The 17,382-nt window shown below is 53.7% G+C and overlaps 1 protein-coding gene across 4 annotated transcripts in view; it reads left to right on the top strand.

The window, feature by feature from the left end:
• The window catches only part of RFLNA (refilin A), a 148,847-nt gene that overhangs the window by 112,328 nt on the left and 19,137 nt on the right, over positions 1 to 17,382 (top strand). For 2 of the 4 annotated variants that reach the window (XM_049866167.1, XM_049866166.1), the window contains 3 exons: positions 4,280 to 4,434; positions 9,017 to 9,209; positions 9,641 to 9,855. In XM_049866167.1, coding sequence (XP_049722124.1) covers positions 9,685 to 9,855 — 171 coding nt within the window. In that variant the 5' untranslated portion in view covers positions 4,280 to 4,434; positions 9,017 to 9,209; positions 9,641 to 9,684. Of the gene's footprint in view, positions 1 to 4,279; positions 4,435 to 9,016; positions 9,210 to 9,362; positions 9,403 to 9,640; positions 9,856 to 17,382 lie in introns of those variants that run through there. The other 2 variants (XM_049866170.1, XM_049866169.1) reach the window with 2 other exon arrangements.

The following is a 17,382-nucleotide window of genomic DNA, read 5'->3' as shown; positions in this document are numbered from 1 at the left end:
TCAGGAACAGACGGGGTGTCGCTACCTCACAAGTAGCTCTCTCTCCCTGCCTGGATGGGCACACGATGCATCAACCTCTTTTTTGTAGACAACAGCTTTCTTCTCGAGCCCCTCCATGAAATTTTTCCTTTCTCTCCAGTTCTTAACACTTGGTTCTTTCGCCTTCTCCCTCTGTATTCTTTTTTCTTGCCTTTCTTTCTCTCTCTTTGTCTCTAACTCTTCCTTCTGTGCCTCTTTTCACATTTTTTTCCCTTTATAAAGAGCACCTCCAGTTTGTCCCAGCCTCAGGACCTTTGACACTTCCGTTCCTTCTGCCAGGAATGCCATTCCTCAGGCTCTTCTCAGAGCCGACCCATTTTCAGTATTTGAATTTCTGTTTAAAAGTCACTTCTGGAGGGGCTTCCTGGATCCCCTGGTATAAGGCAGCTGCATCCCGGTTTTCTTTATCCTGTCCCCCGATTTCATTTTTATAGTATTTATAATCAACCAGTTGCCGCCGAGTCAACTCCAGCTTGTGGAGACACCACGTGTATCAGAATCAAGTTGTGCTCCGTAGGGTTTTCAGTGACTGATTTTGCGGAAGTAGGTTGCCAGGCCTTTCTTCTGAGGTGCTTCTGGGTAGACTTGAACTTCTAACCTTTCAGTTAGCAGCTGAGCAGTTAACCATATGCACCACCCAAGGACTCCATAGTATCTATAACTCTCTGAAATGATTTAATTATTTTTTCCCTCCAACCCTCACTGGAAATTCCACGAGACTGGGACCCAGCTTGACTTGTGTGTACAGTAGGTGCTCAATTAGTGACTGCGGTTTGACAGGATGACTGGCCACAGCTGCTCCAAGAAGCCCTTCTCCCTTCCTGAGGCATCTCAGGATGGTTAGAACATGCCTGAGCCCTCGCTGGCCCAGGACTGTGCTTGCTCTTGAGCCTGGTACCCAGATGCTGCCCTTCTGGGGAGCTCTGGCATCACACCAAGAGCCCACAGGCCTTCCCTTTGCTTTTCCCTCGATCTCTTTGTCTTCGCATTCAGCTAAAAACCACACAACCAGAATATTTGCCTGGACTTGCATCTTCCTTGAGGAATGAATAGAAATAGTGTTTGTCTGCCCTCTTCTCTGGTGGGCGGGCAGCTCCAAGCTCACCCTGGGGCACTGAGCAGGGACAGCGGGCCCCTAGAAACTGGGCTTCCTCCCCTAGTCTCTCTGAGGGGCAGAAGGGTGGCTCTGTGTTTGGCATAAGCTGGGGAAGGATCTGCTATCACTTCTGAATGCCCGTCAGCCCCTCTGGTCTTCCCTGGACTAGATTATGTCTCATTTTTAACGTGTGAATATGTCACTTTAAGGACTAAGGTGCACCTGACCTGGTGTTTTCAGTTGCCTCATATGCCTGCATAAGCTGGACAATGCATAAGGAAGATGGAAGAAGAATTGACGCCTTTGAATTATGGTGTTGCCAAAGAATATTGAATATTGACTACCAGGAGAATGAACAAACCTGTCTTGGAAGAAGCACAGCGAGAATTCTCATTAGAAGTGAAGGTGGGAAGACTTAGTCTCACATACTTTGGACATGTTATCAGGAAGGACCAGTCCCTGGAGAGGAACATCATGCTTGGTAGACTAGAAGGTTTGCGAAAAAGAGGAAGACCCTCAATGAGATGGGTTGACACAGAGGCTGCAACAGTGGGCTCAAACATAGCAACAATTGTGAGGATGGCACAGGACCGGGCAGTATTTCGTTCAGTTGTACATAGGGTCGCTATGAGTTGGAACCGACTCGATGGCACCGAACAACAACAACATGTCATTTCTGCCTGCTTATTCGGATTTAGCAAAAACAACCATTCAGTTAATAAGTTTTTGGTGTGATGGCTCTTGAAAAGTCATCTCAGTTTTTGGAGCACTCCAATGTTTTTGATGGAGAGAGAACAATTTTTTCATCCTAAACCCACTAAATCAATGTGCTATATGAAGTGATATTTTGGCACTATGGATTTAGGCAGACACACTCACCAGTTAGCAGGACACCATAGTTTCTGGTCAGAGAAAATAACTTGAAACCAGTTTGGATGGTGACCCATGTTTGAAAGAACTCAAAGTGATTTGCTTTGTGTAGATTCGCTATGTAAGAGGCACGAAGAGGGGGCATTGCCCACAACTCTTGTTGTCGTGAAGTCAGCGCTGATTCATGGCGACATTATGTGTAACACAACACAATGTTGCTCGGTCCTGCACCATCCTCACGAGTGATCATTGGTACTTGGTAGTCTGCTTACTGGGCCCCATTTCCACAGGATTCAAAGCTCTGTGGTGTTAGCTCTAGAGGTGTTTATCCGAGTTTAACTTCAAGTGCAGTTCAAAAACAAGATAACTATAAACTCCTAACATCTGAAAAATGGTCAAGAAGATGGCATAGAAGGAGGAATTTATTGAAGGGGATTTATGGAAGGTAACTCACGGATTCATCAGCATGTTGGCCCCTCACTTTCCTCCTCTCCCACCCACCATTGCCAACATTTTCTATAAAGGGCTGGACAGTAAATATTTCAGGCTCTGTAGAATCTACTTTCTCTGCCGCAAGAGGAAAGCATACTGACGATGGCATCTGGGCCTCATCTAGCACTGTGTCCTTCATGGGTGAGTCAACAGGGGTTCACAGAGGTTCAGGCTTGTTGGAACAGGATATTCTGGTGGTCCTCAAATATCTCCCCATAGATTACTTAGGGATTACTAAGGGCAAGGTAAATCTGGTGGATGCCACCTCAACCAAGCGATCAGACAGCACGAGCAACAATGAGACAAGCTGCCACAACACGCCACCCGATGTAGATGACACACTGCCTACCAAGTAAAATTCTTGCAGACATGTTCATCCTAAACCCAGTCGTGAGGCAGCGATCAGACAAACCCAGGCTGTAGTTGTTGTTGTTAGGTGCCGCCAAGTTGGTTCCGACTCACAGTGACCCTGTGTCCAGATTGTGGAGGATTCTACAAAACTGGCCTGATCTATTTAGTCGATTCCGACTCACAGCGTCCCTGTACGACAGAGTAGAACTGTCCCGTAGGGTTCCCAAGGCTGTGATCTTTACGGACGCACACTGCCACATCTTTCTCCCGCAGAGCTGCAAGTGGTTTTGAACTGCTGACCTTTCAGCCAGCAGTCAAGTGCTTTAACCGCTGCATCACCAGGGCTCCTTTATTTGCTTGGGAGACATCATCTTTACTGTACCGGACGGTCAGCGTGACTGCCCTTTGCTTTAGGGGGAGATACTCTCTCTCACCTTCCAAGGCAGCTCTCTGTGCAAACTCCTTGCAAAGTTATTTCAGAACAAAGGCCGTTCAAGCCTCTGTCCTAAGAGCTACAGAAACACAAGAGCCTCGTGGAAAACCGTCTCCAACAACTAAATGCAGTGAGTGATTGGGTCCTGGACTGAAAAAGCAGCTTCAAAGGACATTACTGGGGTAACTAGGGAAATGTTGATACGGGGGTATTGGTTACACAATAGCGTTGTGTCAGTTACTCACAGTATTGTGGCTACACAGGAGATGTCTTTATTCTGAGAAGAGGCTGCTCAAGTATTTGGGAGGTCAGGGTCATGATGTCTGCCGCTAACTTTTAAATGGTTCAGCAAAACAAACAGGCCACAAAGTATCTCTTATTTATATTTGTATATAAATATATACGTAAGAGAAAGAAAGATTGAAAGAGAGAGGGCGTGTGTGTCAACATGTTAACAATCGGTGTAGCAAAGTGAGGGTTGTTTCGGTTTTCATTAGTAATTCTTTCAAAAACTGGAGACCTGGCATAGCCGAGAACACACAGCTGGCTGGTGGCCGCCCCTGGCCTGGCGTGGCCTTCTGACTTCAGGGATTCTGCGTTTTTACTGCACTCTGTCACCGATTTCATTCCCGCCCGGGCTTAATGAAGTGCTGGGAGGACATAAATAGGTTTTTTTGTTTACTCAAGCTTGGGAGAAGCTGGCAGAAAAGGCCTTTTCAGCTAAAAGGTCCTTAAACCTGGAAGGTGCGAACCGGCAAGTCTGCAGCCCTAGAACCCTTTCGGCTGTGGCTGCCTTGGTCACAGCTATGAAGTGGTGCCCCCAAGCTTGTTCTGGAATGAGGACAGGAACCCCAAGCCAGGAAGGTGGGCCAGCAGACCCTTAGAGTGGGGCTCCAATGATTCTGCCCAAAGCAACAAGGGTCCCAATGTCAGTGGAAGAATAGATCTCAGGTCAAAATGCACTGAGAATTCACATGGTCCCCTTTCCCTCTTGGCAGGGCAGGAGATCAAGAGCGGAGTGGCCAGCTGGGCTCTGCCCTCTGTGGGCCTGTGCCCGAGGGTAGTGAGGCTGGAGAGCAGACCCCGACCCTGACACACAGCTGCCCCGCAGAGCTGGGCTGCAGGCTCAGAGAAGACGTGCTAAGGACAAGAGGTGAGTGGTTGGACTCGTGTCCAGGTTCCCAGCAGGGACAGAGCAGGGACAGAAAAGTCCCCCGAGTGAGGCCAGCTAACAGGGAAATCCCCATTCCCTGAGCCTGAGAAGGCACCCACCTGCTGGGCACCAGCGCTGGACCAACTAAGGCCACACAGCCCCCAAAATCAAGGTGTGTGGACACGGGGCCCTTAACTCGAAACAGCCTTCTTTTTATTAGGTGCCTTAGGAACAAATCAAAGAGGAGTTGTGAAGAGTTTGTGATAAAAAGCAAGACTCTCCTCTCTCCACCTCTTAAGTCTTTCCACTCTAAGTTCTTCTGGCGGCTACTTCCAAACTCTAAATAATGTCTCTTTATCGTGATTTCTGGGTTCCCTAAATATAGACAATGTCCATGGACATTGCATAAAAGGTAAGAATTTTGCTCACACTTTACCTCCTCCTTCTATTTATCTCCTAACCTCTCCAATTTGTGGCTTTGATCTTTATTTGTTTGTAATATTGATTACCTTCTGTGTTGCTAACCACTACAATTTGTGGCTTTGATGTTTATGTATGTTTTTAATATCACCTTCTGTATAAGTATCCTAGGGCCACTGTGACAAAGTCCTACTAACTGGGTGGGGGGGGAGGCTTACAATAACAGACATGTATTCCCTCACAGTTCCAGAGGCCAGAGTCTGAAATCAGGGTGTCAGTAGGGCCATGCTCCATCTAGGGGAAGATCCTTCCTTGTCTCTTCCAACTTCTGATGGTTGCTGGCAATCCTTGGCTTGTAGATACATCACTCCAGTCCCCCACAGAGTTCTCCCCCGTGCGTCTCCTTCCAAATTTACCTCTTTTTATAAGGCCACTAGGGCCCTGGTGGTGCAGTGCTTAAGAACTATGACTGCTAACCAAAAGGTCAGCAGGTGGAAACCCTATGGGACAGTTCTACTCTGTCATATAGGGTCATTAAGAGTCAGAGCCGACTCGGCTGAAACAGGTGTTGGTTTTATAAGGGCACCAGTATTGGATTAGGGTTCCTGTTTTAAGGTTCTGGGTGTATGTGAGTTTGGGGGATTCTAAAAAAAAAAAAAAATTTTTTTTTTTTTTTTTTTTTTATTCGCTATGTGGAGAAGCAGAGCAGTGCAGTGATTAAGAGCAGGGCCACAGACCTCGGGGAATTCTCACAGACGTTGTACTAGTGCTCACCCTGTGCCTGGCACGCCCAGAAGCATGCCTTAGTTATCCTGCTCTTTAATCCTAGCATATTCTGTCCCTGCTTAATCCCTTCATTATCATCCCTGCTTTCGGGATGTGGGCGCTGAGGCACAGAGAGGGTGTGCAACTTGCCCAAATTGCACAGCTGCCACATGGCAGAGCCAGGATTCAGACCTGGGCCGCCAGAGAGTGCTGACAGTGAGGAGGCTGGCCCCTTTCCTTTGACTTTGCTCGCCTGGGGGTGGGCAGTGTTGACAGCTGCGTCATGCCCCTCCGTGGGCCCTATCGCCCTATCCAGGGGCGCATCCCACTCCCGTATGGAAACTGACAGAAGAGAAATGTACACAACTCCTATGACATGGGCAGATGGCCCCGTGTTCTCACTGGGTAAGGGGGGCGCTTTTCTGTGGGTTATTCCTTGGCCCATAGGAACGGGAACTCGTGGTGGTGCAGTGGTTAACAGCTCAGATGCTAACCAAAAAAAAAAAAAAAAGGTTGGCAGTTCAAGTCCACCAGCCACTCCTTGGAAACCCTATGAGGCAGTTCTACTCTGTCCTATAGAGTCACTACGAGTCAAGATCGACTGCATGGCAAGGGTTTGGTTTTTTTTTTTTTCTTTTTTAGTGATGTTAATGAGGCAGGATTAGAAGCAATTATGTTAATGAGGCAGGATTCAATCTATAGGATTAGGCTGTATCTTGAATCAATCTCTAATGAGATATAAAAGAGAAGCAAGCAGAAAGGAGAGGGACCTCATACCACCAAGCAAGAGGAGCCAGGAGCAAAGCACGTCCTTTGGGCCCAGGGTCCCTGTGCTGAGAAGCTCCTAGACCAGAGGAAGATTTATGACAAGGGCCTTCCCCCAGAGCTGACAGAGAGAGGAGCATTCCCCTGGAGATGGCACCCTGAATTTAGACTTCCAACCTTGTAAACTGTGAGTGAATAAACTTCTGTTTGTTAAAGCCACCCACTTGAGGTATTTCTGTTACAGCAGCACTAAGTAACTAAGACTGTACCCAACGAGGCGATTCTACTCTGTCCTATATGGTCACTATGAGTCGGAATTGACTCGACAGCAATGGGTTTTTACAGGAAGGGGCAACTCCTTGTTCCAGATAGGGCCACGGCTGAGTGTTCTAAGAGCCAGCCCTGCTGTGTGACTTTCGGCAGAATGCTCACCCTCTCTGTGCCTCTGTTTTCCCCATTTCTAAAGGAGACGTAACCCTCCCTATTCTGCCAATCTTTCCAGATTATGACATCAACCGCTGAGGAGCTATGGGGAGAGATACAATTCTGATTAAATAAAGCAGCCAGCTGACACCATCCCAGGGACTGCTACATGAATGACACAGACCTTCTGGGTGTGCTGAGTAAATATGATGTGCACTGCCCACCAGGGTGCCAAGCCCAGCTTCAGAGAGCCTCCAGGTCCAGTTGTGAGAGTGGGAAGTGATCTGTGAACAATCACCATAGGCACCATCTTTGCTCTCCGCTCAGGCTGATCCTGTAGAGTCTTCCCATGCCCACCCCAGGTGGGCCCGCTTGCTTCGGGAGGTTCAGTGCAGACCTCAGAAATGCTTCGTTGTCAGGCACGGGGACTCAGCTGTCTGCCTCACCCAATTCATGATACAAAAGACCTGTCCAGAGCATCCAGCGTGGCTTTCCACTTAGTAGCTGTGTGGACCTGGGCAAGTCACTTAACCTCTCTGCGCCTCCTTGGCTTGATTTATTTTTAGATGGAAATAATATACATCCGTCCTGGGTGTCAGGATGGTTTGCAGGCTCCCGTTGGAGAAAAGGCACATGCCGAGGCCTTACGGCATCTGTGAGTGCCCAGAGCCACTGTCGGAGCACTGCTTCCACGCTCCTAGTGAGAAGCCTTGTGTTTCTGCACACCCTTGCCTTGGATCCTCTTGCCTTTCTCTCTGCCAGTATCGAGGTTTCCCCCTCTCAGAGCGGCCTGGGAACTCCCTAGCCCCCATGCCAGGGCGCTGGGCAAGCCACCAAGGGCTTGGGGTCACTATAGGTCGTCTTTCTTTCTTCCCACCATGCACGAAGCAGGTGACCTCGTAAGTTCGAAGATCACATCTCCCGTACAGAGAGGGGCAGTGCAGGGATACCCTTTCCCCTTTTCTTCAGCACAGGAATGCACCTGAGGACCCCTTATCAGGGCGACCCTAATGCCCCTTCCCATTAAACTCCTCCTCTCTGCCCACTTTCTCTCTGTGTGCAATCCCTCCTCTCTATAATCCAACTTTTTGGAAGCAGTTTGGATGGCTGCACTCCTAAAGCCTGTCCGCAAATCCCTGCGACTCCCACTACCTGGCAGATAAAGTCTCAATCCCTTGGCACAATCTAGGGGTCTCCATAAAGCCACCTAGGGCTCCTCCTGCCCCTGCCTCGGCTGCAGCGCCTGGCCCAGGGCAGGCTTCACATTGCAAAGGTTCAAGCCCCCTTTCCGCCTAGATCAGCAGAGAGAGCTTCAGGCCGTCCTCTAGTCCCTGGCTGGAGCGGTTTATGGAAATATTGGCCTTTCCTTCCCTCTTTGACATTTGCAGACCATTTGGCACTGTATGCGAGAATTAGAGGCTTCCACAGCACTGGGCCGATGGGCAACCCGCACCCCTGCGTCAGTAGATCCAAATAGGTCAGAGGTCACAGTTACTGGGGTCTCTGTGTGGGCTAAGTGGGCATTTGTAGCATGCTCATGTTTTTCCTGCCACTTGGTGGAAATAACCTTTCCGATGTTATTCCGCATGGGATGTCCATTTCAAGGGGCCATCGCATGGGGGCACTGGGAAACTTCTTTCTGTCCAGACCCCAAGCAGAGGTGTCTGCGAAGGCCCTCCCCACAGTGAGCGTGGGCCTGCACAGCACCAGGGGGCTGGGACTCGCCTCCAGCACCAGTACAGGAAACTCCAAAAACACAGACATCAAGATAATCCTGTCTTTACAAGATTCTAAAAATAAAAATTAATGCAAAAAAGAATTTAAGATGAACAAACGATAAAACTTTTTAAATAAAGGCAGGATGAACTCTGTATATCGATGTCCCACCTGCCTCACCCTAATCATCACCTGGCCCTTGGGAGAGGTTGCTGCCAGGGGGGTCTTCATTCACTCCCACCGGGGAGGGGCTGGGGGTGTACTTGTAGGTGGGTGCACAGATGGGGATTGGAATGCAAGGACCCCCTTGTCAATCACCTGATTGGAAAGCAGGAAGGAGGAGAAGCAAGTGGCCTTCTCTTGGGAGGAAAGAAAAGACCCGCCAGAATCTTGTCTGCAAGAAAGAGCCCGCGTGTAAGACGAGGGGAAAGTGAGAGATACCTGGTGGATTCCTAAAACTGTTTCCGATCTTCTCCTGCCCCCCTTCCCCCAGGTTCCCACCAACGGCGATTCTCTTCCACCCCACAGCCCGACATGTTGACCCATAACCGCTGGGCTCTGGAACATAAACAAGGCGGGCAAGGCCTTGGGGTGAAGGCGGCGCTAAGGAGCCGGTCGGGAAGCCTCCTGGGCACTTAAACAGCGTGCCTGTCCCTCGGTTGTAAGTTCCAGAAGCTCTGAAATACGTAAGTTTTCTAATGATGCTTGTATTCGGACTTTTAAGAAAAACTGCGAAAAGCATTATTTTATTATTGCTACCGCTGTTGCTTGAGATGGCTTGGGGGCCCCGCAGGTCACCCCTTGGCGCCGCTGCAGGGGTGTCCACCGAGAGGGGGTGGAGGGTGGTCCACAAAAGAACCCTTTTCTACACGGCGGCGGGTGGGTTGTGCAGTTTCCCGGCGGAGCCGGGGGCGGGGAGGCCGGGGAAGGGGTGGGGTGGGGCGGGGCGGGGCGGTGCCTAGAAAAGGAGGCGCGGGCGGGAAGGTGCGGGGAGGCCGCGCGGAGTCGCCGGGGGCTGGGGCGCAGAGCCCGAGGGCGCCCGGCTGCGGCCCGCAGGGGCGAGGCGCACGCAGGGGGCGGTGCGGGCTGAGGCCTGACGCCGCCGCGCTGCCTGCAGGTCGCCCCCCGCCTTCCCGGCCGGAGCGCGCCCCGCGCCCAGACATGGTGGGCCAACTGCATCTGCAAGACATGGACGAGAGTCTCCGGGAGCAGAGCCGCGAGGGCCTGCTGGACAGCCCCGACTCCGGGCTGCCCCCCAGCCCCAGCCCGCCCTTCTACTCCCCGGCGCCCGGCCTCTCCTCGGAGCCGCCTGGAGCTGGCGAGGCCAGAGCGGTAAGGACGCGCCTGCGCGCAGCCAGGGGTCGGGGGGCCGCGGGTGAGGGTCTGCCTGCCGCGCGCCCAGACGCGGGGCCTAAGACGCCAGGACTGGTCTCCTTCGCCCCTCCACGCCAAACAAGAAGGTGGCCCGGTGACAGCCACGCTTCTCAGGTGGGGACCAGGGCATGTATGTAGGGGTAAGGGCGCCCAGAGGTGGTCCAGCCTGGCCCTGGGACCCTCTCCCTTGCCGGGGACCTCTCTACGGACTGATGGTCATCAATGAGAGTGGGCTTGGGGGCACAGGAGGGGACGAATAGTGTCTGAAGTTCCCAAAGAAGTTGGCCACTGGCTGGGTGGGCTAGAGCCAGGCGGCCGAAGCCCGCGGACAAGTGTGCCCAGCCCCAGCCGCTCCCTACTCGGTTCCCTGTTTACTGTCCCGAGCGCTGCCAACGTGAAAGCCTCTTTTTTTTTTTTTCTAAAACCAGACCCAGACAGGAACCTTCCTTCCCGAGATGGAGAGGGATGTTGACGTGGAGCTGAGGCGGTGCCTAGGGAGGGCTGGAGCCCCAGGTCGGGGAGTTTCGTCTCCCACCGGACTTGGTGCTGCGGTGGGATGCACTCGGGTAGAGACTGGATGCCCCGGCCGGCCGGCCGGCGCCTTCGCGACATTAGGGAATGGCCAGCCGAAAAGAGCGAGACTGGCCGCAGCCCGAGTGGCATTTACCCGCTCCTGCCCGTTCTGGGCGGGCTTCAGCGCTCCTGCGCACCCTAACATCTCCTCTGCGGGGCTGTGCCGGCAAACTCCAGCACGACTCCACATTTCCAGGGCCCGGGGCAAGCTCTCCTGGGGCCGCGCAGGGAGTCAGAGGCCTCTGCCTGACTCAATGCGAATGACAGGAGTCTCGCTTGCTCAGCTTTTACCCGTGGCCCTTGGCTGCTCATTGGAACCACCTGGCGAGTTGTGAACACTCTGGTGGCCTGCCTCCCACCCCAGACCTTGGAATTAAAAGCGGTGAAGGATCTCACCTGGGTTTCAGGGTTTTTAAAGCTTCCCCAGGTGACTCTTCCCGTGCAGCAGAGTTAGGGAACACTGCCTTATCCAGAATCTTGCTGTGAATTTAAACGTAGGTCTGTCTTTTGGGCACTGGAGGTGGGAGGGGTGTCGAGCCACCCTAGGGCCAGAGGTTGTTTGCACTGAAGTTGATCTTGCTATCTGAACTCCTGGCTTCCCTGCAGGGGTGTCTCCGACTTGGCCCCACCGCTTGGAGGGCAATGCAGCGGCACACGTTGGGAATTCCTTCCGGTTGCCTAAGCTCAGAGAAAAGGGACAGGGAGCCAGCCCCCCCTTTATTCTTGGCTGACCCAGGAGGCTCCTGAAGGCAGGTTTTCTAGATCCTTTCTCTCCGTTGGGGCCAGCCGGTGCCAGCCACAAGAAGATGTGCCCAGCTCGCTTTGCTTGTCTTGGCTCTTTTCTCTGGTTTTAATTTTCCTCCTTCCTTGCTAACTAGATGAGCTGCCCCTGATCTTTGAATTCGGCTGGAAAGGAAAGCCTGGGGCCGCTTCCCCCCAGGTGGTGACAGCTGACATTCAGAGAGTCCTTTCCCAAGCCTGGAACTGCATTAGGTCCTTCACCTGCCCTGACTCCCTTAATTTTCACCAGGTCCATTCCAAGTATGTGCTGTGATTGCTCCCATTTTACAGATGGGGAAGGGAGAGAGGTTTAGTAACTTGTCTAAGGACACCCAGCTAGTAAGTGGTGGAGCTAGGATAGAACCCAGGTAGCCCAGCTTGAGTATTATCTCAAGCTCTGTTTTATCCCATTTTTCATGGTCTGAGCCCTTGGGTGGTGCAGTTAAAGTGCTCAGCTGCTAACTGAAAATTTGGGAGGCTCAAGTCCAACCAGAGGTACCTCGGAAAAAAGGCCTGGCTGTCTACTTCTGAAAAACCACCCTTGAAAACTCGATGGAGCACACAGCTCTGCCCTGACACACGTGGGGTCACCGTGAGTTGGAATTGACTCAGTGGCAACTGGTTTCTCACAGGGTGGCTACTTAACTAGCTTTTTTAAAATTAAAAAACAAAACCCGTGTGTACCTGCTTGGAGGGGGAGGATATTTAAGATGCTGCTTTTAATCAAAAAGGAGGAAGTGGTTACCAAGGGCAACCTTACCGCCTCCTTGGGGCCCGTAGCCGTACTCTGCCATCTAACTGGTCACCCAGCCGCTGGGTGCCCCACCTCCCTGGTGACTCCTGTTGACTTTGCTAATCTGGTGTTCAGCCGCACCCAGTTCTGTGTCTGCTCACCAGTCACCTTCCAGGGGCAGGTGTAGGCAGAGTATTGGCTGCCATCCTGCAAGTCTCGGGGCAGGGGCAGGGGCTGCCAGGCATCTTGGAGGTGCTGGTTTCAAGTGTCCAGGGACCAGGTTTCTGTGGCATCTCCTTAGCACCACGTGTCAGCTGATAGTGACCCACTGGCATGCATCTCAGCCCAGGGGACGGGCTGCAGCACTGTCCCCAAACCCTGGCAGCTGAGGTCCTCACCAGCCCCCTCAGGGTCTTCCTCACCCCCCTGAGCTGAGGAGCATGTTCAGTTTTCTCAGGTTACACTTCATCAGAGACCCCCGCACCCCCGCACATTGCTATAAGACACTGGACTTGCCGTCTAGACGACGCTCCTTTGGTGGGGGCATCGGGGCAGAGCTTGGCTGGGGGCTCTTCTAGGACGTAGGAGGCATTGGGGACCAGGCTGCATGCAAATGAACCCCCTTGACTGTGGTGTGTTTCTTGCTCCCTCCTTGGAGCAGAGGTGAGACATCCCTGGTTAGTCCCAAACCCAGTGACTACCTGGGTGGGAGCCCATCACTAATCGGGCTAGCACTTAGTGAGCACCTGCTGTGTGCCATGCACTGTTCTGCGCTGCGGGAGATAGAACGTGAAGCTCAAGGTCCCAGCCCTCTTTGACCTGACATTCCAGCACGCTGACCAACTTAAACACGCAATGCACTATCAGGCATTGATTGGCGTCATTGTGACCAGACGCTGATAAGGGGCACAGCTGCTTAAGACAGGCTGGTCAGGGGCGTGGTGTTAATTAAAAAAAAAAAAACCTTAAAAAGGAAAAAAACCGGGAGTGAGCTTTACAGTTACCAGAGGAAGCATGCACCAGGTCCAGGGTATGTGCAAAGGTCCTGAGGTGGGAACAAGAAGGGCGTGTCCAAGGAATAGCCAGGAGCCACTTTAGCTGGAGCCTAGAGAGGGAGGTGGGGGAGGTAGGGGCGGCTGGAAAAGAGACCTGCAGGCCAAGCTGAGGCCCGAAAGTAAAAGTCCCTTTGGTCTTTTAAAAATGTACTTATGACTTTTATTTCTTAAAAGGCATCTTGAGCCCCCACCAACCCAAACTTAGAAACCCAAATTGGAGGCTTGGCTGAGAGGCAGGCAGTGGCCTTTGGGGTCTGTCCATGCAGGGGGACCCTGACCCCTGGATGATCCAGGTGGTCAGCAAGGCTGCCCGGGGAGTACCTGTCAGCTACCTTCACCCCACAGTTAAGCCACATTGGGGCTGTGGAGTAGCTGTGATGGAGACAGATGGGGTCTCTGCTGCCTTGAAGCTCTGGGGCCTGGACCATTGACCCAAGGGTGACAAGGAAGATTGCCCAGGGTCCCTCCTCCCCTCCTGCTCTGCTGAGCTGTGGGGAGTCGGGGTCGTGCCGCCTGTGGGGTGAGTGGGGTAGGTGGCAGATGCCCGGCTCCCAAGTTGATGGGACAGTGTGGAGAAATAGCCCTGTCCATGCTCCTGGTTTTGGGGACATCACAGATGGCATTTGGGATCTCATACCCTCTCTCCCGGTGGTGTATGTTCTGACTGGCACGTTTGAGAATTCCTGTGGGAAGAGACGCTGTTCTCTGGACCCTGGTGGGCTGGCTCTCAGTAGAATGGGGGAGGGCTGTCTTTGCCCACTCTTTGAAAATCCCCTGGGGCTGCCCAACGCTCCAAGACCTGCCCGCCCGTGGTCCCAGCCACCTCTTAGGATTGTGGCTGTCGCCCCCAGGGCTTCTGGATTTTCTGAGTTCTGTGCTTCTGGTTTACGATAATAAAGTTGACAGGGAAGAAGGGGAAAGAGGGAGCTGGGGGGTTAGTGCCTGGAGTTGGGAAGATGGGTGGTTGGAGTAAGGAGACAAGAGTCAGCCCCCACCCCCCTCTTGGGCTCCTGGGTGTCTGAACAGGCTCAGGTGGGAGGGAGCCAAGTGTGTCAGGCAGGCCCAGGTGGGAGGGAGCCAAGTGTGTCAGGCAGGCCCAGGTGGGAGGGAGCCCGGTGTGTCGGGCCCAGGTGGAGGAGTCCATTGGCTGACCTGGAGCTGGGGGCTGGGAGGAAGGAGGGGAGGATGAGCCAGAGACACCAGCCGCTCCTTTCAGCCGTGTCTGCTTCACCCTGGATGGATTCTCCTGCACTGGAGATTCAGAAAGGTCTCTGAGGCCTCAGGTCTCTGTAGCTTCCCTGTGCAAAGGAGACAGCTAGACTCTGTCCCTTGCAGGTGCTCTGGCAGGACACCTTTCGGGTCAGGATCTGTCTTTTTTTGCCGCACGCAGCTCCAGCCCTCACAGCTGGCGGGATGGCACATAGACTCCCGATGCCTTCTCCCGTGACGTGCGAACCTCAAGGTGCACACAAGATGCAGGGGTACTGCGTACTGGTCCAGCTCGCCGGCCTTTCCCTCAGGGCAGATTGAGCTGAGAGGCTGCTTGGTCATGCCAGGTGGGTTGGGGGCTGGCTGCAGTGCCAGTGCCATGTGTCTTCAGGATAGTGGGAAACCCTGCCTCCGGCCCGCAGCCCCTGCCAGGAGATCTCAGGCCCAGGGCAGGTGGCTCCCTCCTGCTTCTTCATGATTCTGCCAGCCCACGCTCACTCGGGTACGTGGCCGGTGCCTGAGGATCCCTGCTCTGTGCCTGGGTTGCTTGGGTTTGCCCACAGCTTTGCTGCTTTGGGCATCAGACGCTAGGCCAGGGCCTATGCTGAGCCCACAATGCTTGTGGTTCTCCAGGGAATGGCTCAGTCCTGAGGGTCTCCTGGGCCCCACCAACCAGGTGTGTACTGTCCATACTGGGGGAAGGCAACGTGCCCTAAGGAGTCCCCTCCCCGGCACCCCAGGGTTTGCCCCAAATGGCTGAGCCTTTCATAAGAAGGATAAGAATTGTTAGCACTTAAATGCCCCCTCCTTGGTTCCTTTTCCCTGTGGCTGAGGGTCATGGGATGAGCTGGAATACAATGTCTAAAGTGGAAATCGGAAGGTCAGCATGTTCTAAGATAACAGGTAATGACAGCTGCTAACGTATAATCAAGCATCAGACTAAATGAAGGTCTGTAGTCCTGTAATTGTTTCCAGAATCTTGGTGTGAGTTGCTGTCCAGTCGAGCCAACTCATGGGGACCTCATGCACAATGAAACGAGCCGCCGGGTCCTGTACCATCCCCACGGTCAGTTGCAGGTTGGACCATTGTGATCTGTAGGATTGTCATCGGGTGATGTTTGAAAGAAGATCACCAGGCCTTTCTTCCTAGTCTTTCTTACCTGGAAGCTCCCCTGAAGCCTGTTCAGTGTCACAGCAACACATAAGCCTCCATGACAGACAGGTGGTGGTTGCACTTGAAGTGTTTTGGCTGGAAATCAAACTGTGTCTCCCACTGTAGCCCAGCGTGTGAACCTGGGGTCCCAATCCCAGTGCCAGCCACAGTGGAGTTTGGCCCAAGTAGCAAAAAAGGCCCTGCGGCCGGTGAGCACAGGGATCCGAGAAACTTTGGCGTGGACGTCTATCCCTGTGCCAGCATAGGTGTCCCCTGCTGTCCTGCTCTCTCCAGGTGCAGCCATGGGGGCTCTGGGCCCCTCCGCTGCCGCCCATACCCCCTTCCTGGGAGTTCAAGGCCCAACCTAGGCCCTACTGCCTGTCCCACTGGACAGTGCACACACACTACGGGTCTTCCCCCAGAGTGCTGGGCGGTGGTCATCACATGGCACCAAGCTGTCTACAGACAGCATCATCTCTGCCAGCGTGGATTGGGCCCCATGCAGCAGCCAGGAAGGGAGCACCCCCAAATGCCCTGTGTACTTTTACTTCCAGCCAATGGGCACGAGTCCTCGCCCCGTGGCCGCCAGGGATGCCCATGAGTCACTGGGGCTGGGGAGCACAGGGTGGCCGTGGCTGGCTGTCCTGTGCCTACCACTGGTCCCCATGCCCCCTCCCCAGGCTGGAATGGGGCTCTCCAGCATCCTTCATCAGCTGTGTGGGTCCAGCCCAGGAGACGGGAGGGTGGGGTCTGGGAGATGGGGTTCAGCCTTTAGCTCTCAGCTTATCTGCGCCTGGGATCCTTTGCTGGTCCCCTTCCTCTGTGACCCAGAGCTGGGAGGGGATACTGAATCTTTCCCCCACCCCAGAATTGATACCTCTGGCATCACTGACTGTCCCCAGACCCTGCGGTATGGGCTGCTTAAATGGGATACAGCCCCGTTGTACAGATGAGCAAACTGAGGCCCAGTGCACAAGCGGCTTAGGGTCTTACAGTGGATCCTCATTAGAATAAGAGCTGGGCCTGTGGGAAATGAGGGTGTGAGGCCGCCTCAGGTGGGGCGGGGGCACTGGCCAACAGGGATGTGATGGGCCTGGTGACCACTGACCTGACTGACAGCAGCTAGTCCTTGGGTGTGGGTGCCTCCACCCTGAGTGCCCAGGCCCTGCCCCAACCCTCCCGACCCAGGAAGGCCCTGTTGGAAAGTGACCCCATCTCAGTGAAGTGTTTTGTTCCAATGTGGCTGGAACGGCGTCGTCCAGGCTGTGGCTTGCTTTCTTGGCTGTGAGTGGCCATCTCCTTGCCTACTCTGCACTGGCCGGGGCCACGTTATAATAACCTGCAGCCAGAGAGGCTTGTTCCTGAGTTCTCTGGGCCTTCCATATCTCTTCACTCCCACCCGGGAGCCCTGGGGGTCACCCGCAGCCTTGTGGACCCTTCTGGACCCTTGTCTTTCCCGGCCTGCCCTATGCCAGCCTGCGTCGTGGGCTCCTCCGGCTTCTCGTGTCTCGTTTGCGCTTCTGACTGCACTGGAATTATAGGTGTTTTTCCAGTGGGGCCACTGGAAGCCAGTGCCCACAGCTCTAACTTCCTGGCCCCGCTATGAGCTGAGCGCTGTCTCTTTGCCCGGCAGCACTGGGGGGCGAGAGGGGCCGGAGGTCTGTTACCAAGTGTCAGGAGACCTCTGGGGGGCTTGGTGGTCTCTTTATTGTGGGTAGAATCCCTGGGGGTGTGGTGCAAACAGATAATGTGCTTGGCTGCTAACTGAAAAATTAGCAGTTCGAGCCTACCCAGAGGCGCCTCGGAAGAAAGTCCTGGAGATCTACTTCTGAAAAACCAGACACTGAAAACCCCCCGCAAGCGCAGTCCTGCCCTGACACACCTGGGGTCGCCACGGGTCAGAGGGGACCCAACAGCAACCGGTAACTGGCTATTCTGGACGGGCCCCAGAGGGGTCGCGGTGCGTGGCTCTGCAGTAGCCC

Source organism: Elephas maximus, chromosome 22 (assembly GCF_024166365.1).
Source record: "Elephas maximus indicus isolate mEleMax1 chromosome 22, mEleMax1 primary haplotype, whole genome shotgun sequence".
Classification (NCBI taxonomy): Eukaryota; Metazoa; Chordata; class Mammalia; order Proboscidea; family Elephantidae; genus Elephas; species Elephas maximus.
This window is presented reverse-complemented; position numbering and strand designations above follow the sequence as displayed.